The following is a 23,773-nucleotide window of genomic DNA, read 5'->3' as shown; positions in this document are numbered from 1 at the left end:
TCTTTTTTGTACTCCTCACTCTGCATTGTCATTGAGACATGAAGGATCAGGCCGGTTCCACAAGTACACACATTAAACAGCAGCTGAGAACAATGGCAGCTACGCATCACAGAGGCCTCGGTTAGTCGGTGTGTTAAGGCTGTGTTTTTGTTATGAGTCCTAACGTTTCACATTCTCCAACAAACGATCACGTAGAGCTGCATCCAGTTTTACTTCTATTCCGGCAAGTATTACAAGGCATACAGTCAACTTAGAATATATGTATTTCATAGCAAAAAAAAAACCAGACATGCTCTAGCTTTTTGGAAACAGAAAAAAAAAATAAAATCATGCTCCCACGTAGCGCACACACATCCAGCCAACGTCGGCACGACGCCATATTGGATGGCTGTTGATGCATATTATTAATATTTCACTTTTAGCTTCAGACAACTTGGAATATTTATTCCGCCGCTGATTGAAGCGAGTCTTTGTGTGTTCAGACTAAACAGCACCCAAAAAAGGGCTGTATGTTAAACACAGGAGGAAAGTTCAAGACTAATATATTTATCACTTAAGTAGCTCTCTGATGCTTTCTCTAAAATGTATTGATACGCCAACATGATAAACAATTTATATGTCCAACATTTGATGCTTTTAGTCCCAATCCTTTTATATATGTTTGGCTTGTATGGTGCAGGGACGTGTTCAGGGACTTCTAAATAGTCCTAACTAACAGGTCTTAATTTTTTTAATGCAGCTGTTTAGAAGGGTTTTCTTTGTTAGTTTCTGTAGCGTTGTAGTTCTTTCTTTCGCCAGTCCAAATATAATTTGCTGTATTATGACTACAAATGAGACCAGCATGCAACAGCCAATCAGCTTTCAGTTATTTGATTCGACTCTTTTGGATTGTACCACAGACGTAAAACGGATTTTATTTTTCATACTTGGCCTGAAAAAATCTAATTTGGGCAACGTATTTGTAAATGTCTTAAATGTCATTCTTAATAGTCTTAATAGGTTTAAAAAGTTGTAATTTAACTTTGAAACCCATGTATAAGAATATTACTCGTGTGCGCTTTTGTGTAAGTTTTTCCATTAGTTCCTGATTTATTTATAATGTGTGAGAAAAACTGGAAAACAAATATAATCTATCTAGAATAGACTTTATTGGTTGTGGGTGGGCCTAAGGGTGGTTAAGGCTACATCTGCACTAATGGGGATAAATTTTAAAACATCGTTTTCCCAAAAGTTACTCATCCACGCTGAAACATCTAAAAAACCCTTACGTCCCTATACGGCGCATGAGCAAAAGGTAAGACCCCTCAACCCGCGTCATTTCCACCTGACATTTATTTACTTTTCTTTAAAACGTTGCCGCGATGACTAAAAAATGCGGAATCATTTTCAAAAAGCCTCCGTCCACACGAGGTGAAAATGGCGTTTTAAAAATGTTTCGACTTTGAAGATCATTTTTAAAAAGGTACGGTTTTATTGACTGTTGATTGGCTGTTGCATGTTCAAAAGGCCAAAACAGAGAGACACTTATGCGTTTTCAAACAAGACCGTTTTTAAAATGCACACGGCCAAACGTCGTTGGTTCAAGCCTCAGTATCGCCAAGCTGCCACTTTTAGGGCCCTTGAGCATTGAGCACGGCCCTCTCAGTGTTCCAGGGGTGTTGTATCATTACTGACCCCAGCTTCCTAACATCATTGGGATATGTGAAGAAAGACTTCACTGTGCTGTAAAATACATATGATGAGTATATTCTTAAATTTTTTGTGGGCGCTTTGGGGGTGTGGCTGTGTTTACGCTGTATAAAAGTGGAATGTGGTGCTGAAGGTTCAAGGTGAAACCAGGTTCTATAGCCTGCTGCTGAAATAAAGCGACTCCAAATCGAACATTCAATGTTCTGACAATGTATTTTGCACGTCAGTCTTTTTTTCCTGTTTAATAACAAACGTGTATTATTTTATAATATAAGCCGTATTTCTTCTGCTATTTCGAAGGTAGAACATCCTCCGTTTACGTCCTAAGGGAATTTCCTCTTCTTGAGACTAGAGGGAATTTTCCTTATCATTTATATGCCGTCATTTTTGCTTTCAAATCCATTAAAATAAATAGTAGGGCGACGTGACAAGTACGAAAATTCATAATTCAAAATTCTTCTACTGTCCTGTTTGGTCCCGCTCTACTGTATTAGTCATGCACAACAGGAACTACAGAGAGAGAGGATGATTCACCGAGTGCTGAAATGTATGCGGTGTGGAGGGTGCACTCCTCTCTCAATAACAAAGCTCTGTCAGAACTGAGGGATTCGGAGTGATAAGAGATTGCGTTCTCCTTTTCCCCCTCAAATGCTGTTTCAAACACCACCCCCCACCCCCACCCCAGTTAATGATTTTACCAGTCCAGTCCTCACAGTTGTTGTTTTTTTTTCTTCTTTTCCAGGTTTGAAAGCTGCTTAAGCATCTTAACCTATTTTTTTCTTTCTTTCTTTCTTGCAGTAATCATGCGAATCATACCGGCGCTGACGTGTCGGCCAAGCGAGTGATGGGATTTTTCAGTTTAAACTGATCAGCCTGAAAGAAAATGAGAATCATCCAGTCTCGTGACCCGGAGAGTCGTATATTTCTGTGCTGAATGTGCGTGCTGCAAGGTGGCCTGCAGTGCGCTTGCTCTGTAATCATGCGTTTTTTACTGTAAGGTGCCCCCCTTTTTTTTTTTTTCTTTTTCCCCCTCCTTCTCCCCGTCTTCTCCTCCTCCCTTTCTTAATTTTCATATGTAGCCCATGAACTTTTAACTCTCATGGCTCTGATTGGTCAGAGACCAACATGGGAATCCCTATCTGCATTTAGTAGCGGCACGATGAGGCTCGTCAGGGGCGTGGTCTCGTTGTGAGCCTGCCTCACGTGCTCCCCAGGCACATTTTGCCTCAGCCAACTGGTGCAGAGGAAAGTTGTAGCTCTCTGTCCTCCTGTTTCCGAGAGACACGATGACAAGCAGTGTTGGGACAGTAAAAAAATTGTGATCCCTCCAGCGGAGTCAAGAGCTAACCCAGAAAAATGAATGGCGGAAAGGAGAGTGAGAGAGGGGAAGGGGAGGGGCATTCTACGCCTACCCAGGTGCCCATTGGCTGGCAGCGAAAGGTGGAGTCCACTGGGGTCATTTATATCAGGTAAGGGATGTATAGGTGTGCTAATGATAATTATTTAAAATATGAGCCCTGGGATAGCGAATATTTAATTCGAATTGTATCAAGTTTTCTTTGGGTGGCAAAAACGTAGCACTAATAAATTGTTCTATAGTCCCAGTGGATCGGTGCTGTCCAGCTTTGAACAGATGAAGTCCTACCTTCTCATGGATGGCACCTGTAAGTGTGGCCTGGAGTGTCCCCTCATCCTCCCGAAGGTCAGTCTGTTTCTTGAAATTAGCTTATAAGCCCATTTTACAGATCAGGCATAACATTATGACATTGTAACATTATGACTGGTGACGTAAATAAAACTGGTTTTCTCTTCATTGTGGCACCTGTTATTGGGTGGGATTTATTAGGAAGCAAGTGAACATTTTGTCCTCAAAGTGTGTAAGAAGCAGGAACATTTGGCAGGCGTAAGGATTTGAGTGAGTTTGACAAGGACCAAACTGTGATGTCTAGATGACTGGGCCAGAACATCTCCAACACTGCAGCTCTTGTGTGCTGTTCCTGGTCTGCAGTGGTCAGAATCAAAAGTGCTCGAAGAAAGAAACAGTGGTGAACCCACGACAGGGTTATGGCAGGCCAAGGCAGAATGATGCACGTGGGGAGCGAAGGCTGGTCCGTGTGGTCCAATCCAACAGACGAGCTCCTGGAGCTCAAATTGCTGAAGAAATTAACGCTGTTGATACGCAGCGGGTCAGGACTGTTTTGGCAGCAAAAGGGGAACCAACCGAATACTAGGAAGGTGGTTATAATGTTATGCCTGATTGGTGGCCAAAAATCTATGCCTGATCGGTGTTTATTAAAGAATTTGCATTATCTGTTATTCTGTGCGTCAGTGAATTATTATGCATGGTCAGTTAACAACTACTGGTTCCTCAGGTGTTCAATTTCGATCCTGGGGCCGCTGTCAAACAGAGGACTGCAGAGGATGTAAAGGCTGATGAGGATGTCACAAAGCTTTGCATCCACAAGAGAAAGCTCATAGCTGTAGCCACTCTGCATAAAAGTATGGAGTTACCGCATCCCTCCTTAACATTGACCAGTCCCAGTGGAGGCACAAGTATGATGATCTTTTATTTTATTTTATTTGTAACATATGGTGTTTGTATGGGGACTTTACAAGGTGGTATCAAAAAGTCTTGAGACGAGCTCTGTTTACAAGAATGTACTTTATTTTTCTATGTTTACACACTCTTACCATCAAAATAGCTCCAATGCACAGCAATACAGCACTCATTTGGAATGTTTTGCTGTAAGTCTTCTTTTTAAAGCGCGTCGAGCACCTTCATCCGAAGGAGCCAAGTCTGTCGAGTAGGGTGGGTGCGAAAGTGAGAAGTCCGACGATCATCATGCACAAGTTTGCCAAATGGTTTTGACATTTTCAGGGGTTGAGCTCATCAGAGGTCTTCTTGGTCTCTAGTCGTCTTCCAGTGATGTTCTTCCACTATTAAGGCGCAAAACACCTCAAACGACTCGTTGCGGCATTGCCATATGGCAGACGAACATCATGTCAAACGCCTCTGCCCAGTTTCACGCAGAATTTCACATTTGCTTTTTGTTCTAACTTGCTGTCTGTGATGATGACATGGAAACCCGTGGTCAGAATAGCACCAGTTAGCACCATCAGTCTCAAAACCTTTTGATGCCATCTTGTAGAAGCTTTGTGTATTTTAAATTTTTTTTAGTACTAAAGACAAAGTCTCTGCATTATTGTAACAAAATTGTATTTCCTTTAAAGACGCTGTGACGTCCATGGCCCCTACAATTCAGCGGTCTGCAACCCCTCAAGCAATAAGGAATAAGTCCCACGATGGGCTGCCCAATTCAACACTACCTTTCAAGATGATGATGGCAGCAGGTCAGCGACACTACTCTGCAGAGAAGAGCAGCACTCAACAGCCAGAGCATTTTTCTGGATATCCTCGACAAAGATTGGGCAGTAATGAGCCAGGGCCTAAATCCCCCTTCCGTAGTGGACCTGGAGGCATGCTGAGCCCTTCATCAGGTTTGCAGGTGTACGGGGATGGCTCCCTGTCCCCTCGAACAGACTCTTTGGGTAGTCCGGATGGATTTGCAAGAAGCAATCCCTGTGGCTTTCAGGGGGCTGGTAGTCCTAGCCCAGTTCATGGCAACAGCAGGACACCCTTGTCTCCTCCTGGTGTCATGGTCCATGGTTCTCCTGTCACCCAGTTATCCTGTGCCATGGTTGGAAGGACTAACACACCTCTTTCCCCTCCAGTTCCCAACAAAAGTCCTATAATGAAAAAGCCACACTGTAATGTCAGTTACCCACTTAACATGGACATGACCAGAGCAGTATTTCATCACAAGGCGCAGTCTGCCACTCACCCCATTGCTCCCCCTGTCATGCCCTCAACATGTGTGGTCCAGAAAAAACAGATGATGTCTGAGAAGGACCCTCTGGGAATTCTAGACCCCATTCCTAGCAAACATGTGATTCAAAATCCCATGACAAATCCAAGTCCATCTAACTTCCTGCCCAATGCCCACACTCAGGTACCAGTGATGAATGTAAACATCCCTCCTGCCATTGTCCCATTGCCAAGCAACCTTCCATTACCAACAGTGAAACCTGGGCCAGTAGGCCACGGTGGACACATGCAAAGGACTCAGCATGGAGCAGCCACCTCCATCTCTCCCTCTCCAGTAACGTCTCCTGTGCACATGGCAGGGCCTGTAATGGGCCGCATGGAAGCATCTCCACAGCGATCTCGCTCTTCTTCCACCTCATCGGAGCATGGGAGCTTTGCCATGCCATCAGGGCCTCAGGCCCCATGTGGCAGCATTAAGGTTCCACCACGCTCACCCAGATCCTCTATGGGTTCACCCAGACCCACCATGCCTTCCAGTCCCTCTTCCAAGCCTGATGCACTCCATCAATACAAAGACCCCAACCAAGTTCTGTCGGGAATGAGTAATGCGCTCAACAGTCAGCACAACTCCATGTTTCCCCCAGCCTCAGGCAGTAGTGCTCCGCAGAAGAACCACCCTGGACTACTGGGCATGCCCCTCAACCAGATCCTCAACCAACACAACTCTGCCTCTTTCCCTGCCAGTAGTCTACTCTCAGCAGCAGCCAAAGCACAGCTAGCAAATCAAAACAAACTTGGTGGTAGCAGTGGTGGGATAGGTGGCAGCAGTGTTGGTATAAGTGTCGGCACAGGAATGGGTGCTGGTGGTGTGGGAAGTGGAAGTTCCACTCTTGCCAGTAGTAGTAACAACGGAAATGCTGGCAGTGGCATGCCTTGCCCTGTTGGTAGTGGAAGTAGTGGTAGCAGGGCTGTCGAAGGGCACAACAATTTAAATCCTATGTTACCACCCAGCTCGACCATGCTAATGCCCATGCCCGAGGGCCAGAGTGGACGAGCAGCTCTGCGGGATAAGCTTATGGCTCAGCAGCGCGACCCTCTTCGCAAGCGCAAGCCACCTCCTAACGCCGGCGGTCACGACAACATGGTTTTCAGCATGATGAAATCGGACATGACCAGTCCTAGGCCGACATGCCCTCCTCCGGAGCAAATGAGGAAAGTGCCCCGGCTCGGAGGTCTACCGCCTAACACCTCCATGGCCCAGCTTCTTCAGTCTATGAGCAACCAGAGCTCCCACATGTCTCGGAGTAGTCTGCCATTACCTACAGTTGGTCCTAGTCAGATCCACTTTGGAGAGGGTGCTATGCCCCCTGGCATGTCCCAGTCTAACATGCAGTTACAACAACGGCTTCACAGTCAATCAGACCAAATGCATTGTTCCAGCATGGAGTCTGGTGCACAGGGCCCTCAGACTCCATTCCCTGGAATGATGAACCAGATGCAAGCCACGGCTATGGGGAACTGTGGACCAATGGGCCAAAGTGGACAGGTTTCCCTCGGACATCCTTCTATGGGACATCCAAGCACTCACCCACAGCATCTGCATCATGTCCATCAACAGCAACAAGGCATTTCTCACAGACACATCCGGCCAAATATGTCCTGTATGGTACCCAATAACAATGATGCTAGTTGTGCTCAAGCCATGTCTGATACAGGTAAGAACCAAACCATATACTCTTCCTTTACCCATGCTGTTCATGATTTTGTTGTTCAGCCAAAAGCAGCTCATATCTAAGGACATATGTAAGACTGGTAGCGCTTTATCCACAGCAATCTTATTCTTGGTTGATCAAACGTCCTGATAAAATCTGAGTCGGTAAGACTGTTTCTATAATCCAGGTCTAATGTGAGTCCCACTAAGGTTCTCCAGCTGCTGAAGCATCCTAGAATTTATTTGGAATTTTTCAGTGTGATTTTCTTCTGTGCTTGCATATCTGGATTTTTCTCCATTAGTTTCCTAACAATCAGATAAAGGATGTATGAGTCATTTGGGTTTGCTGTAAGGAAAGGAAAGCATTAAAGCTAAACCTAGCACAGTTGAACCATAGTGGAGAAAACACCAATGAGGATTTATTGTTAAAACGAATGTTTGCAGAGTTGTTGGTTCAAGTTAGTGTCTCTTCACTCTTTTAGATTACTAGCATTTTGCTGACCGTCAACCGGTTTCCTCGTGTCCTCTGTGCTTTAGTATAAAAAATAAATGTTCTGTACCATTTATTTTCACAAACCAGGGGTTTATGCATGTAAAACCGCAATAAGGTTTAAATGGAAGGAGTGACAAAGAGAAGAGCTGACTGAGGTAGAAGAGAAAGAGGAAAAGGTAAACGTGAATAACAGCAGGAAGTGATGTGGCATCTTTTGAGGCATTGGAAAAAAGAACAGCACGAGCAGTAAGGTGGCCCTGGAAAGGTATTGCAGTAGGTCGCATTTTGCAGCTGACAGTCTATCAGTCAGTCCTGCACAGCCAGATGATCACCGATAACTTGGTATCAAGGACGCAGTTGCGATGAACGAAAATGGTACCGTGTATAGGCTTGATGTGATGGCAATATTTATTTGATAATAATTAATAATAATACTTTCAAGCCTGACTTAATTGCATTGTTAACCAAAAGTAAGGTATAAATGCTCGGTGTGTAAGGAAACATCATTACACATGATTATTGTGATTTTTTGTTCGGCGATACTGTATCGATTCTCAAAAACCCAATATCGATATAAAAAAAAAAATACAAATAATAAATACAAGATTCTTGGTACTTATTTAGTTTTGATGTCCTGACTGATTGATTGATAGATTGATAGATTTTTTTCTTATCTTTGAACTTAAACAGAAAGAGAGGGTTATTAGGTGACTGATAGGCCACTAATATTAGCGTTAATATCCACCTGTTTCCTGGGGGGGCGCTGCTGTAAAAACGATTATGGCTTCAACATCCGCCGGAAGTGTAATAGCAGCGTTGACTGACTTGCGCCGACAGCAACATGTTTTGTTTACGCGCCGTTTGTTTATGTTAATATGTTAAAATGGCATTAAAAATCTCAGGAACGAGACGTGCTGTTTGTGGTTGCAAATAACGTCGTTGCTTATAACCAGACAAAGCTTAGCTTGTGGCAGAAAGAACAGTGCTACAAACCGAAAGTTAGAGCGGACTGCACTTGCGAGAGTGCATGACATGCCAGTCTTGCTTTTGCCTGACTGCATTCTCTACCTTTTATAGAAGAACTAATTCTAGTTTCTCTTACTCTTCATTTTCTCACCTCCCGTAGGACTGTAGCTTTTAGATGCAAAACACTAGTTGCATATGATGGTGTGTACAGTATCGTAACGTATCGTATCGCAACCCCTGTATCGTGATGCGTATCGTATCGACGGATTCTTGCAGATACACAGCCCTAATGAATGGCAGTATACACCAATAAGTCCTTTCATAATACAATTATATTCACTATATAACTTGTGCATAAATAAATATAAAACTTCATGTTGCCAGGTTCTTCAAAGTCATGCAAATGTATCTAAATTCTAAGTTCACAAGGTTCGGTTTACAAAGTCCACCTGGAGAGAATTCGCGGTTAACTCGAGCAGATTCTTGTATTAGTCAGGATTCTTTGGTGAAAGACAGCAAGTTCATCTGGAATTGATTTCAAATGTTTGATAGGTGCTGGGACCTAAGGTAGGATCAGGTCACGCGTTAAAGCACATTGTTATAAAATGCACTGAAAAGAAAGGGAAAAAACACAGTAAGATGCTTTGTCCTAAATGGGTGTAACAGCTTCTCTGGTGTAACTCCAAAGGAATGGCTGAGCGAATGTTTTAAAGCCGCTCAGATGATGATAAATCTTTTCTGACTTTTTCTGCCTATTTTTTTTTTTTATTTTTTTTTTTTTTGGCAAGATTACCCACACACACAGACACGCACTCAAAAATGTGTAAGCAAACACACTCTTGACACACTGCGTGGTTTCAATCCCCCCAGCCCTATTAAATCATGGTCCTCCTCCTTACAGTGTGTGTGTGTGTGTGTGTGTGTGTGTGTGTGTTGTTGTGTGTGGTGGTGTGCAGTAGTGGGAAGGGGAGGGGTTGCAGCCTGAATCAAACCACGGACAGCCCCACCAATCATCCCACCACGGTTCCCATGGCAACCTACCCGGCAACCAGCAGCATCAGTAGATCATATGTGCTGTCCGTACTGGGCGAGCCCTCGAGCTCAGCGGGGCGAGTGCTATCATTCTTATACACTCCATATAAGCCTCGACAACAACTTACTTCCTCTGCATGCGCACCATATTCTTGCACTCTACTGCTGTCAGGATAAACAATACATATTAGTGCTGCTTTCATATGCATTTTGCCGAGTGAAGTGTTTCTGAAGTAAGTTTTTGGCCTTCGGAAAGCATGAAATGGGCAATAAGGTGCACGATGGTCTGCAGAAATGATCACAAACTGACTCTTCTAGCTGCTACTTGCTGGTTGCCCCATGAGCTGTGGTCATTTGCTTACCTCCCCCAATCGCCTAGTATTGAGACACGCCCCTAACTGGAACTAAATTTTTTTTGTTCTTTGCTAGCAATATTGACACCCGTCACGGTCTCCGGCTGTTGTACCCGATTATGATAAGTGCTGCGCTCCGATTTGACATTCTGCACACATTCCGAGTGAATCTGCCCAGTTGTGGCCCATCTACATGCACAATTCTTTTCTTTCTCTTTTCATTCTCCTGATGCGCAAGCTGGTTTCATGCACAGCATTACAGATTGTTGGTAGATTGGCTATAAGAAAGTGCTGTGCACGTAAAGCCCAGGACAGCAGCTGCTTGGGAGATGCTAGTATGGGCACTTCTAGGTCCAATTGTTGTGCCATGTTTAAAGCAATTTCGCTTCTGAATGTCGAAACAGAAAAGCAATTGCCCTGTCATCAGGAAATCGCAAGGTCAAATCCTGATGATGCTGCAGCCATCTGTGGCCAGGAGGCGACGGGAACAAAAATCGCTTATATTCTTTTGGTGTAAGGGAATGGCATACACTCTTTCTCCCAGCAGCACTGGCAAATTTGGGGTGTCTGTTAGCTTTCGCATGCAGAAGAGGGCAGATAGCTCTTTTCCTCTAAGCGTGTTATGCTGTTATGAAGAGGCACGAGTTGCAGTTCAGAGGGATTTGGCTGTCTGGTTGCGGGTAGCTTAGTGGTTAAGACAGTGGACTTTGAATCCTCAGTTGTAAGATGATCAATGTAAGTCACATCCAAAAGCCATAAATGTTAATGCTTTGTGAGACAAGGTAGTCAAGTCAAGAAGCTTTTTATTGCAATTTCTACCATATATAGCTGACGCAGTACACCGTGAAAATGAGACAACGTTCCTCCAGAACCCTGTTGCTACATTAAACAACACCCTTGCACCTTGGAAGTGCCATTCTTTGAACCTTCAACTTTCTGATCAGAGCCTGATCACAGGCAGTATTATGTGTTCTCTGTAATACAATACAGTCTGCAATCAGCAGCACGCCAAAAGATCAGTATAGCAGTATGCACATAGTTGCATCTTTTAACAGACCCCATCCCCACAAATAGTACTTTCCAACAAAGTATACATCATGTGTCTCCAGTGTGCTATCAGGCTTATGAGCCTTTATATCAAGAAGCACGCCTACAGAAATCGACCTCTGAAACCAAACAAAGCATTTTAAAACAGGTCTAATTGTGTCATTTGGAATTGGTGCTGGCACACCAGGGTGCCAATACTTTTATTGAAAATGCTGATAAGTTAGAATGCAAACTTTACAACCACATTTTTAGGGGGTTAAGCATAATCTCGGGGGGCGAAACTCAAATGACGTTCTACATTATGCATAAAGACACTACCTAGGGAGCGTAGCTGCACTGTTATACTTAATAAAAGGTGCAAACAAAGTAAATTTTAAATTCAGCTTAACATCAAGATTTACCCTGATCCCAGGTGAGAAATGTAAAAAAAAAAATAAAGGAAATAAAGAGAGAGATGCTGTGAAAATGTACACTTAATGGTAGACAATGTGGAATTAACATGAAAAGGCCTGATTTTGCAATCGACCTTCCAGTTTACCTTGAAGTAGAGGTTGAGGTCATGGCTCTATTCAGGAAACGAGTTCCTCCAAACAAAAACTTGTACAACCAGGTTTGTTTCTGGGTTTTTTTTTGCACTACACTTTATGTACAAGGTCAAAGCCATTTAGAACATGAAAGAACGCTCTTTTGAAATTGTGATAAATATTATTGTGCTTTGAATTGAAGTGTAAAATTCCAGGAATTTTCAAGACTGAAAACTTTTTCTGTGGGAATGAATGAAAACTTATTAGAATAAAATGGGAATTTACAAAAATTGCAGGTTAGCCAATAACAGATTTAATGGAATTTTAGTTGAATTTCTACCTGCACATTCATTAATCACATGCACACAGTACACTTACTGAAGGGTTATTGAAGCCACGCCCCCTACATGCACTATGCATCCATAACATGTTTTTAATCCTGCACTCAAAATAATGTAAAAAAAAAAAAATTATCTTGGCTACTATTTGTGTAAATTACATAAATATTACCGTAATTTCTGGACTATTAAACGCACCCAAATATAAGCCGCACCCACTGAATTTTAAAAAGATGTTTATTTTGAACATAAATAAGCCGCACCTGTCTATAAGCCGTGTCTACACTGAAACTAATGAACTTTACACAGGCTTTAATGAAAGACAGTGTCTGTTACACGGCTTGTATCTAAACAGTAGCCTACCAAGAAAGTCATTGTTCACGGTCTTCCTCCTTCCTTTCACAACAATTTTTCTCAGGAGTTTATCTTTTGGCATCGTCGTGCGTTTAAAAATCACCATCGGTGAATCTTTTCTCCCGATGCCGTGCAGCAGAACACAGGTGAAGTGTGTGTTTTCATGCCCGGTTGTTTTCAGCGTGACAAATGATTCGCATTTCCTGTTGACAGTCCGAGTGAGCGGCAGGTCAAACGTCAGAGGAACATCATCCATATTTATGATGTGGTGCGGCCCAATTCAGTGGGAGCGCATCTGATTTAATATAAAGAGTTTCATTGGTTCACCTGAATTCGTTCGGCAATTTCATTGGTCTAATGTTATGGGGCTCAGTTTTTTGGCTTGAAGTTTGTGAAATTTGGAAAAACCTAGGATAAATCTATAAATTAGCCGCTTCATTGTTTAAGCCGCGGGGTTCAAAACGTGGGAAAAAAGTAGCGGCTTATAGTCCGGAAAATATGGTACATACATTTGTTTAAAAATTCCTTTTATATAAAAAAAAATCTTTTACAATTTGTATTTATTTTTAATATATTTATCTATTAGATTACATGCATGAAAAATTTGTTTGCATATGATACATCATTTCCATACATTTCTAATTAATTTCTGTAAATTCTCATAAATTCCTGGTAAGTTTCCAATGTGTCATATTTTTAAAATTCCTCAGACAGAAACCAGAGGAATGAAACACTGTGACTGTAAAAAAAATTTACTTCAGAAAGGACAAATTTTATCCGCAAGATGATATACGGACGTGTCAGTCCCGTTACGTATACGCACGCAATTAATCCGACTTTGACGGAAACGAGATTGTCAGCCACTCAGCATATCCTCCCTCAGTGTGTGTGCGTGTGTGTGTGTACGTGGCTGTGTGCTAAGCACGGAGTTGCTGTTGAGTCATGCACATGCTGAAAGACACATAAAAGAACGCAGCACAAGGCCTCGCTCAAGGCTTCCCACCTCCCCTCTACCAGTCCTATTCATCAAACGTTGAATGCGCGTGTACAGTATAGACTACGCACGTATGCGAGGTTCCTCTTCACCGTGCGATCAGATATATTCAGAAGCTTTTTAGCAATATCAATCAGCCAGTGCAATATGCGAACATTTAATATTGTGCGAAAGTAAACAGGCTGGTGTGTGTGTTCTCAGTCGAGAGCGAGCAGATCGTATTCGCCGCCCACGCGACGGCGAGCCAGTCGTACGTAGTACCAAAAATTAATGAGATTTTTCATTTTCGACTTGTACGTTAGAGCCTTTCATTTGGCTAATGTCAGGGTGAGGAATGATATTTGCTGAGATTCATCACACAAAGCTGACTCCCTCTCCGTCTCTCTTTTTTCTCTCTCGCTCTCTCGCTCTCTCTCTCTCTCTCTCTGGGCGTCCTGCTCCTCGAGACGTCAAAGCCTATTAAAACGGCAGGCATAATGCTGAGTCAGCGTCCTGCGTTATCAAGGGGATGGGAGATCGCTGAGTCATGTGGACAATATTTCCGATCGCAGTCTTTATGTGCCTGCACTCGGTAGAAAACTGCTGGTCCGTGTGAACCTTCACTGTGGTTTCGAATAGTATTTATTATCCGTTTTATTAATGAATAATTGCTGCAAGCTAAAAACGGTTTGTTGTGAATAAGGTCACGTGAATGAGGGTTTATTAGTGCATGGCACGTAACGTGCGTTGTGTTGCGAAAGCTGCTTGGGTCTTTCTCTTACAGTCCCAGATTATATGTACATAATGTTTAGATTATTACATTTTGGCAATTTGCGGACGCCCTTATCCAGAGGTGGTACAGTAGCTCAGTGGTTCAGGCTCTGGATCGGAAGGTTGAGGGTTCCAGCCATTGTATCGCCAAGAAAGAATTTCACTGTGCTTCAAAGTGCATGTGATGAGCTTAAAGCACCTTTCTTTCTTTCTTTCTTTCTTTCTTTCTTTCTTTCTTTCTTTCTTTCTTTCTTTCTTTCTTTCTTTCTTTCTCGCTCATCTTCAAAGCAGAAATGCAACATTTTAACCACTGAGCTGCTTTTTTTTAATTATTATTATTATTCATGTTGGTTTATCCTTTGAAACAGAACATGCACGGGTCTTTTATATATAAAAACCAAGTGCTGAGATTAAGAGTAGACATTAAAAGTTATTGAATGTTTTAAGAAATCAACCCAACAGGGCATAACTGAGCGACAAGAAACAATCCAGAGTGAATAAACATCCTAGAAGAGCTCAGTTTGTGTAAAAGTACATATAAGTAGATTTGGTACTCAAACTCATTAATTACCTGTGCAGTAACTTTTATAACTAATATTGTAGTCTGACTTTGTTTGGCATCTGTTTTCACTGCTGCTACACATTTCATTTCACTTCATATGCAACTTATGTATGTATTTAAATTTGTTTATTTTTACTTCAACCTTTATTTTAATTTCTTACTGTGAGCATCTGCAACCAATTTCCCGAGGCGATCAATAAATGAGGCGATATTTTGATTTTGATTCGGTCTGCTTCCAATCATAAAACTTGGGATGAGCCTCCGGTAATTCCACAGGTTTAACAAAAATTGTGAATATTTATGAGTGTGATCCAAATAAGTCTAAAAAATTTACACTAATCAAGCTAGCATTCGGTTAGTACCAAATCAATCGCACCTTTACACAGCTTTATAGTGGAGTGGAATTCTTGATATATTATTAAATACAGTGTACAGATGTGTACAGATGTGTACAGATTGTATTATTGTCCTAATGTTATATAATTATGATTTAACAAAAAAAGCCCCAGCCAATCAGATTTCAGGGTGTTGTACCCTGCAGCTCATTAGGGTGCTGTGTGTGTGTATAGGCAGAGATCAGATTAATGGTATATGTGAACCGAAGAATAATGAAGTGAAAACTATTGTAAAGTTTTAAAAGGATTAATGCCAGGTGTAGATTGGCCTGGTCTCTCCAAGCTTTCATTTATATATTATTAACATTTTCACGGGTTCACCACTAATCTCCTCTGAGGCAGGTGTTATCCATATATATATCCAGAGATTCAGGGAGATACACTCACCTATCATGCCATCTGGCAGCCTTACACTCTTCATTCAGAGAGTGGGAGAAAGGGAGTGGAGGAAGGCATCAGCCAGCCTAGGAAAGGAAGACAGAGGTAGAGAAAAGAATACATGCTGAGAGAAAGCCAGAGAGCGCACAGCAGACTTTGTGCCATCTGGAGAGCGGAGGTCCAATCACACCAGCCCTGAATGTAAGCACTGAGAGAGCCCTCTAAGGGCCAGACATGGTTAGCGCGTATTTGTTCAACATTGCAATCAGCACAACGTGTAATTGTGTATGAATCATGATTGGTTTATTTTTATTTATTTTTTGCCAGGTTTTCATTAATCCGTCTAGAATATTGAGTTTGTGAAGAATAGAATGGTGGTTAAACAGAATACATGATGTCTCTTTTTGTTTTATTCGTTTTCAAGGTGATCTAAAGACTTGTGTAAAAGACACAATACCCATTTGAACCCAGCTGAGGAATGAAGCAGATATATTGCAGTGGTAGTCAGCCAGCCAGTTGCTTTCTGACAAATCGAATTTAAGTAACTGGCTCATTAAAAAAAATGTTTGGAAAGATGGTTTAGAGAATGCACAGCACTCCTGTTTTCAGGTTTGGCCTTTCTTGTTTTGTCTTTCGCAGGCAACGTATCGTCGCTGAACTGCAGTATAGGTAACCCTCGGATAAGCAGCATCATGAGCAGCACAGGACACATGTACCAGCACCATCAGCTGCATCCAGCGCTCCAGAACATGCATGGGGTCTCCCAATACCAGGCCCAGAGTCACGCTTATTCGGAAACGCCGTTTCCTGAGACTAATGCCTCCAACAACATGGACTGTCTGTACCAGGATTACCAGGTGAGGCTGTTGAATGGAATAGAAGGTCCGAAGTCTTCATCTGTTAGAAGTTTGGCCAGTTTTTGCTTGATGTTATCAGACGTCTGTCTTTAATAAAAGAACAACACCACGATTTAACCGTAACAGTATTCTCCTTTGACTCCTCTGTTGCAGGGATGCATGCCAGACGGTACCCCGATCTCCCATATCAAGATGAGCTCACAGCCTGGTGTGTCATCGCTTCCTGCTGAGCCAGTAATGTTCCAAGAAGGTCAGCAAGAGCTCCAGGGGCATAACGAGGTCACGTTGGCAGCGGGCGCTGGAGGACCGGGGTCAGAGCAGTTGTCGGGTGCTGGCACAGATGCGGCGGTGGATGTGTTGTATCGGACAGCAGTGGACGCAGCCAGTAAAGGCATGCAAGTGGGTATTACCACGACAACAGTGGGCAGCGGCGGAACGCAGGCCAGCCCGGTGCCTGCACTCAGAGCCATGACCGCCTTCACCGCCTCCATCGGAGAGCCGCACGGCTTGCCGCACGCCGTGAACGCAGTCATCCACGGGCCGCGTGGGCACGAAAGCGCAGACGTCCTGGTGCAGCCCTGCGCTCGGCCTCCTCCACGTACTCGAAACAACCGTGCGCGCAGGACCTCGGAGCAGGGCAAGTGCACGCCTGACAGCACGGACACACACGACTACTTCCGCTCGCCCAGTCAGCAGTGGGAGGAACACGGCCACGCCCACTGGAGGGGGGACGAGTTTCTCGAATGTTCGGCGCAGGTGCGCAGCAGCCCGTGCAGCGACGGTAGCGAGAGAGCTTCGAGCGCCGCTGACCCGAACCCGCAGTGCCACGAGTCGTCCGAGCCGGCGGGTGATGGAAATCCTGGAAACTTCCGCTACAACCAGCTTCCCCTCCACGTCAATTTCAAAGAGCGGCTGGAGCAGACGGTGGAACGTTGCGCCCACGTTAACGGCGGCCCCTCTGTGTGCACGAGGCGGCTATAATGAACCGCTAACGGGCGATGACCAGTCCCCCAGCTCCTCTACCAGCTTGGAGGGGCCGCTGTTGAAGGACTACGCCCACTTCAACGGGCACTTTAACGGGCACTGTGCACCAAGCCCCTCGGACACAAAGAGCCTGAGCAGCGAGGAGGAACTGCGCCACCCTGATTCGCCCTCCGCTGAGCTTCTGCACTATCGGCCAAGAGGCTTCAACGTGGGGGAACTTGTCTGGCCAATTAAAGGTTTCTCTCCCTGGCCTAACAAACTAGTAGGGGAGGAGCACGGCCACAATCCCAGCATGCAACTGTCCGATCAAGCCAAGGTAAAGATCCCATCAACACTGTAGTGTAATTGTGATGCACTTTGAGGAAGCAAGTTCTATTCTCATGGTCTGAAGACAGAATAATAGGAATTTCATTACAAATATGTTTGAGTTCATGCATTTGTAAATGTAGTTTTTGGAAGCCATTAAAAATGTAAAAAAAAAAAAAAAATGTATTATCGTCACTTAAGGTAGAGCCCGAGAAGCTGAAAACACTAACGCAGGACCTGGAGGCACTGAACAGAGCTGCCAAGAGGAACAGAAAGTGAGTCTCTTTTATGTTGTTTTTTTATTTTTTTATTTGATATGTACTCATTTCTGTAATTTTTGAACAATGTACCAGTTTTAGCCGATTTCCTGACCATAAGACGAAGGCACATCACTGTTGCTATGCATGTTGTTTCCTGGTTGAAAAAGGGGAAACTGATGGCCAGATGTTGTTCTGTGGATAATTCTCAGATGCAGCGTTGACATTTACATAATGGCAGTGTAGTGAGCGTAGAGGGTTTATTTAATACGGCGGGTTTTCGAACTCCACCCCGATCGACTCGCGCGTTAACCTTTTGTAATTGTCGTGCGATTTTCAACAGAGGCCAAGAACGATGTGTAATATTATACGTACAGTGTTGCTTTCAAAGCATTCACTTTAAACTCATGCTGTTGTCAGCAAATAACAGAAATACTGCACATGCTGCAGATATTAAAGTTGGTGTGTGTGTGATAACGTGACTGTAAGGATACACACCGTTTTTAATAAAAAGTCACACAGTTGCCACGCACATTACATGGGCTGAAGTCGGTAGTTGTACAGCCAGGTTTGAAATTCGGTCCTCAGTCGTGCATTCTGCCATCTGCTGGTGAGGAGAGGAAATTAATTTTCTGATTTTCTTTCACCTCACAATGCATCCAGTGGTGTAAAATATTTGAGTAACTTCGTAATTGTGTTAAAGTCGTTTTGTTTTGTTTTTTTTGCTTATTTTCTCGTTTCACTGAATGTCCAAGATTCATCTTTTACTCTTTACTCTCAAACTACAGTCATAATTAAAATTTTCTACTTGGGTTAGGCTCAACATTCCTCGACCCGCATCTGCTGCCTGTGAGCGACTTTTTACCTCTGCTGGCCTGGTTGCCAGTTCAAAGAAAAACCTAAATAAATTCCAAAAACATAAAAATATCGCCCCGAGAGCTGCATCACATCACAGTCAGCTCTGAATATTTGTTTTTACTATCGAAAATGATTTTCCTTCCTTATATTTGTCTATTGAATGTTAATGGTTCTTGACATGATGCTGTGATTATATTTGTTAATCGCTGAAAGATCGCTTTACTAATTTATCTTTTTTTTTTTTTTTTTTTTTTGACCGACTTGTTTAATCTTTGTTTCATCCTGCCGTGTTGAAGAAGACGTTGTGTCGATGGTTAATGCAGTGGTACAATTTCGGTGTTTTACAAAATAAAACCTCACAAATCAACTGTTTTTGAAGGACTGGTGCATCTTTGAGCCTATGTTCAATATGAGTCAGATATTCTAATACTGTTCAAATCAGATACTCAAAGACTTACTCGAGTCATATCTATCCTTTTTCCTGAATGCGTCTTATCTCGTTTCACAGGCGAAAATGAACGTTCACTTTGCTGTCTGTGTTTTTTTCCTTTTCAGAGCTGGGAAATTAAATAATCATTTAGAAGCTGCTATCCAGGAAGCCATGAGTGAGCTGGACAAGATGTCAGGCACTGTGAGTAACTCAGATTCCCTGCCTGCAATGTATCAATCGCATAGTGAGTCGAGATGCACTGATGCGTCTCGCTACGGCTGTGTTCAGGGGTATTATTCGTATTGCTGTTAACGTCATAAATTGACGATTTGGAGTCTGAGTAGAGCAATGAAGAAGAAACGACTGCAGGAATGTCAATCATGTCAGATTTTTGTATTTTTTGACAAGGAAGTGTCTTTAGGTGTAAATGCGTTCCTCCTCGGTAGATTCCGAATCAAAGTTATGATCAGAGCCAGTCGTTGAAATACATCACTTCCTCCTTACTGGTCATCCGTGAGAGAAAATGCACCTTGTTTGGTAATGAATGGAAATAAGATTTACCTCTTGTGGTATTTTTGGTGAAAGAACAGAGAAGCAGGATAACAGTGCTATAATTCACTCTGTATATATAAACAAATTATAGTTACATTATTCGCAGGTGATCTTGTGCACGTTGAAAATCCAAGACGGGAGTTTTTACAATGTTGTTTTTGTTTGTTTGTTGACGCTAATCTCTGAGACGGAGGGCACTTAAATGAGAGGACAGCAAAGCTAGCATTTAAATTAGTTCTAAGCTAACAAAGCACTTGCTTGACCGAGTACCAAACAAGTATTTATTTTTATTTTTTTAATGCAGTACTGTATAAGCAGTAAAGAAAACATAAAGAGGGCACTCTATGGCACAGGCTAACATGCGTCAGTTTTACCGCGAGACTCGATCACGAGAGTCTGCGTAAGTAAAGAACACTGATGATCTCTTCATCATGGCACCTATCTGTGGGTGGATTTATTTATTAGGCAGCAAGTGAACATTTTTACCTCAAAGTTAATGTTAGAAGCAGGAAAAATGGGCGAGCGTAAGGATTTGAGCGAGTTTGACAAATTGTTACGTCTAGACGTCTGGGTCGGAGCATCTCCAGCTCTTGTGGGATGTTCCTGGACTGCAGTGGTCTATCAAAAGCACTCCAAGAAAGGAACAGTGGTGAACCGGTGACAGGATCACGGGAGGCCGAGGATCACGGGATGCCGAGGATCATTGATGCGTCGAAGGCTGGTCCGTGTGGTCCGATGAAACAGACGAGCTCCTGTAGCTCAAACTGCTGGAACGAATGTTCACTTGCTGCCTAATATACATTATATCCCACTAACAGGTGCAATGATGAAGAGATTCAGTGTTATTCACTCAGTTATTCACAGTGAAGCACATGATGTACACAAACCATGAGAACCAGGTGTATCTACTAGAACGCAGACTCTGCACCCTGGTTATAGATTAGAGTCGAGTTTACTTTTTTGTCACTTTGCAGGAAGAAAAATCGAGAGAATTTCCGCTATGACTTAACAGTTAACATGGGATAGCAACTAAACTGTATTGTAGTATCTAGTATATTAATAGTATATTACTATAGTATATTCTGTCTATTAATTAAGCCATTAATTATTTTTGTATTGCAGGTTCATCCGATGTCCTCAAGAGAGCGAGAGCGGCAGATAAAACTGCCCAAACCCAAAAGGAGGAAGATCTCCAGATAACAGAGAGAGACCGATGTGAACCGAACAGAATCCAGCCTCGCAGGATCCAAACACACTTATTTTCTCTCTCTTTCTCTCTCTCTTTCTCCCTCCATTTTCTCTTTCTCTTTCTTAAACTTAGACCTGGTGCTATATCCTAGCAGATGGCTCATCATGGCCCCGCCCTCACAAAGTGACTGACAGGTGCTGGATTAAAGCCAATCAGAAATGGTGGCGAATTTGACTACAACTCACTGAAGAACTATTTTTTTCTAGAATACAAAGAAAATATGGAGAGGGGGGGGGAAAAAATGAAGAAAAAAAAAATTACTGCATTTAAGAGAATAGACAGTCCAAATATTTCTGATACATTTTCAATGTGTATATAGACAATACAGAAATTTCATGGTGAAATCTTGGGAAGAAATGTAAATATTGTACGATAAATGCCATGTACAAGCAGACGATGCATACTTTATCTTCAGTTGTACAAAAAAAAACAAAAAAGGAAAAAAAAAGAAATCGAACGCAGAAAAAACATCTACCAATGTTGCTGGTTTCTATTCAGTTCCCGGCCCATACGGCTTTATGTGAATAGGACGAAATAGAGTCAGTCGGACGATTTTATGTGCTTCTTTTGGAGTGTGTGCGTGTGTGTGTGCGTGTGTGTGTCTATAACTGGCAGGAATGGAGATAACCTTAAACAATGTCATACAATCATGCGCCTGTAACAGAATGGTTGTTTACAGCTGTGTGTGTGTGTGTGTGTGTGTGTGTAGTGAGTGGACTTCACCAGCTTGAACAGGACATTGATCTGAGTGTTTGAGCCCCTTTGGTTCTCTCACAAAACACTACCAAAATTCTCATCCTGGTTCTTTTATTTCTTTTGTAAGATTTGGAAATATCCGTTTCACCGACTCAAACAAACAAACAAACAAACAAACAGCCGAGCGTACTAATGAATCTCCAGCTAAATCTGCAGGTTGATCAGAAACATCACCTAACGTGTTCAAATATGACCGCCATCGAGTTCAAAAGTAGGTTTTGCAGTGTAGGGGCCTTATTTTCTTTTCGTTTCGTTTTATAAATTATTTCTGTACAGTATTCTGTATTTATTTTTTAGTTGTTCATTGCAATAATGCAACCCTGAGCGAATGCTCTGTAAAGCCTTACATGTGTATGTATAAAAGCTTCTATCTCTATGTATTACTCGTGAGAGTTACAGCCTTCTTATTCAGTATTATTCCTCTAACAGATTAACAGATACTTATATATCTATATCTATAAATATATACACACACACATATATATATATATATATATTATTTTTGCCCCGTACAGTGTCATAGCTTGAGATATATCGGTGTTACTGTTACTATTTGCCCGTCTCATTCGGACGAAACTCCTCCGTCTCAGGGAGAGCTGTTGTCTGTTCAGACTTCACTTCAAGAAGAAAGTTCTTGAAATACAGTGTTCAATCTGATTTGTGTGTAATTACACTATCTGGCCACTAGATGTCAGAGATTAGTTGAGAGAAACGTAGAGAGCGAAGTAACACTACAGTCCTACTTGAAACACTAACGAGAACATCAGCGTATTCTTTATACGTTTTTCTTTATATGCTCTGATTCGTTCGATGTGGTGAGATCGTGAGCCAAAAATAAATAAATTGGCGTGTAAAACACGTGATCGGTCTCACTTTTCCTTGTCGGTAGTGGCAAGAAAAGAAGGTGGTAGTTGTAATAAACCAGTCAGTACCCGCCAATGAGGCGTATTTAATAAAGAGGTGACTGTACCTTTAAGATGTAAGAGTCTACCTCGTGCAGGAGGTTACAAAAAAATGACTCATGAAAGTTTGAGATCGAACTCTTACACTCAGAAATTGATGTATTGATATGAGTTTAGCGAAACATTTTAGTATTGTGTGTGCGTGTGTGTGTGTGTTTTGTAGGTGTGTGATGAAACGAACAGTTACACAAAGGAATGGATTTTAACTTCCGAAAATTGCGATTCAGTTTATGCCTTTATTGTTGATTAATAGGAAATACACTACTAATTGTTCTGAGTGCAATATAACAGAATACGGATCTGAAAGCAAAGCAGCCGTGTTTTCTCACGTGAATGTTTTTTTTCTTCTTTTCTTTCTTTCTTCTCGAAGCCTGTTAGACACAAAACTGTCCGCGAGATGTTTTTCTCACGGCTTCTCGTGCTGAAGTCTGCACAGTTCATGTCCTGAGGTTCTGGTGAAGTCCACTCAGAGCACAGAACACATCCCTTTCACTCATAAGGTCAATACCGGTTTTGTGTTCGGATTCTCAGTGTTGTTCATGGCTTTCTGATTTATTTTTTTCTTCTCCTCCTTCTTTCGTCTTTTTGCTCGCTCTTTATATGATTGGTATGACCAACCTTTTACTGCGTCAGTCCTCACTCGTCACGTCAGCATCAGAGGCTCCACTCCTCCACTTCTTCTCTCCCAAACCGACACGTCAATAAGTATATATTTTGCCATTGATATATACTTTACAGCCTTCGACTTTGCAAAGTATGTTGTGCACTTGATTTTCTTTCTTTCAGCCAGCTATGATGCTGAGATTAGGGTTAGTTTGTTGAAGTCAATTTCTTCTTTCTTTTTTGTTTGTTTGTTTGTTTTTTTGCTTTCGTTTCGTTCGTTTTTTTAGATTTTTATGGGTTGTCCTGAACAGCAGTTTTGTAAATATTGTGAACATTACAGGTCATACTGTGATGTAACATTGAAATAATGTTGCACCGATGTTTCAATTAAAAACTGATCACTCATACTTGAAATTATTGTGTACACAAAATTGTTTGTTTGTTTTTGCCAATAATACTTTGTCCAGGTGAGTTCCTCGTTTTCAAAATGATCACTAGATTATCACGAATTTAAACACATATACAGACAATAGCTTAGAATAGTCTA

The 23,773-nt window shown here is 42.3% G+C and overlaps 1 protein-coding gene across 1 annotated transcript; it reads left to right on the top strand.

Annotated features, from left to right (window-relative positions):
- The first annotated feature begins 2,696 nt into the window (after window positions 1-2,696).
- Window positions 2,697-23,640, top strand: LOC124389238 (methyl-CpG-binding domain protein 5-like). The gene is given in 10 exon segments (XM_046854577.1): window positions 2,697-3,158; window positions 3,289-3,391; window positions 4,062-4,242; window positions 4,921-7,230; window positions 16,052-16,269; window positions 16,423-17,222; window positions 17,224-17,569; window positions 17,761-17,834; window positions 19,230-19,305; window positions 20,779-23,640. Coding segments are annotated over 10 exon segments (4,299 nt in total). The 5' UTR covers window positions 2,697-3,045; the 3' UTR covers window positions 20,857-23,640.
- Window positions 23,641-23,773: the final 133 nt, after the last annotated feature.

The sequence above is a fragment of the Silurus meridionalis genome, chromosome 1 (genome assembly GCF_014805685.1).
Source record: "Silurus meridionalis isolate SWU-2019-XX chromosome 1, ASM1480568v1, whole genome shotgun sequence".
Taxonomy (NCBI): Eukaryota; Metazoa; Chordata; class Actinopteri; order Siluriformes; family Siluridae; genus Silurus; species Silurus meridionalis.
The sequence above is the reverse complement of the archived record's forward strand: the minus strand, read 5'-3'. Positions and strand labels throughout refer to the sequence as shown.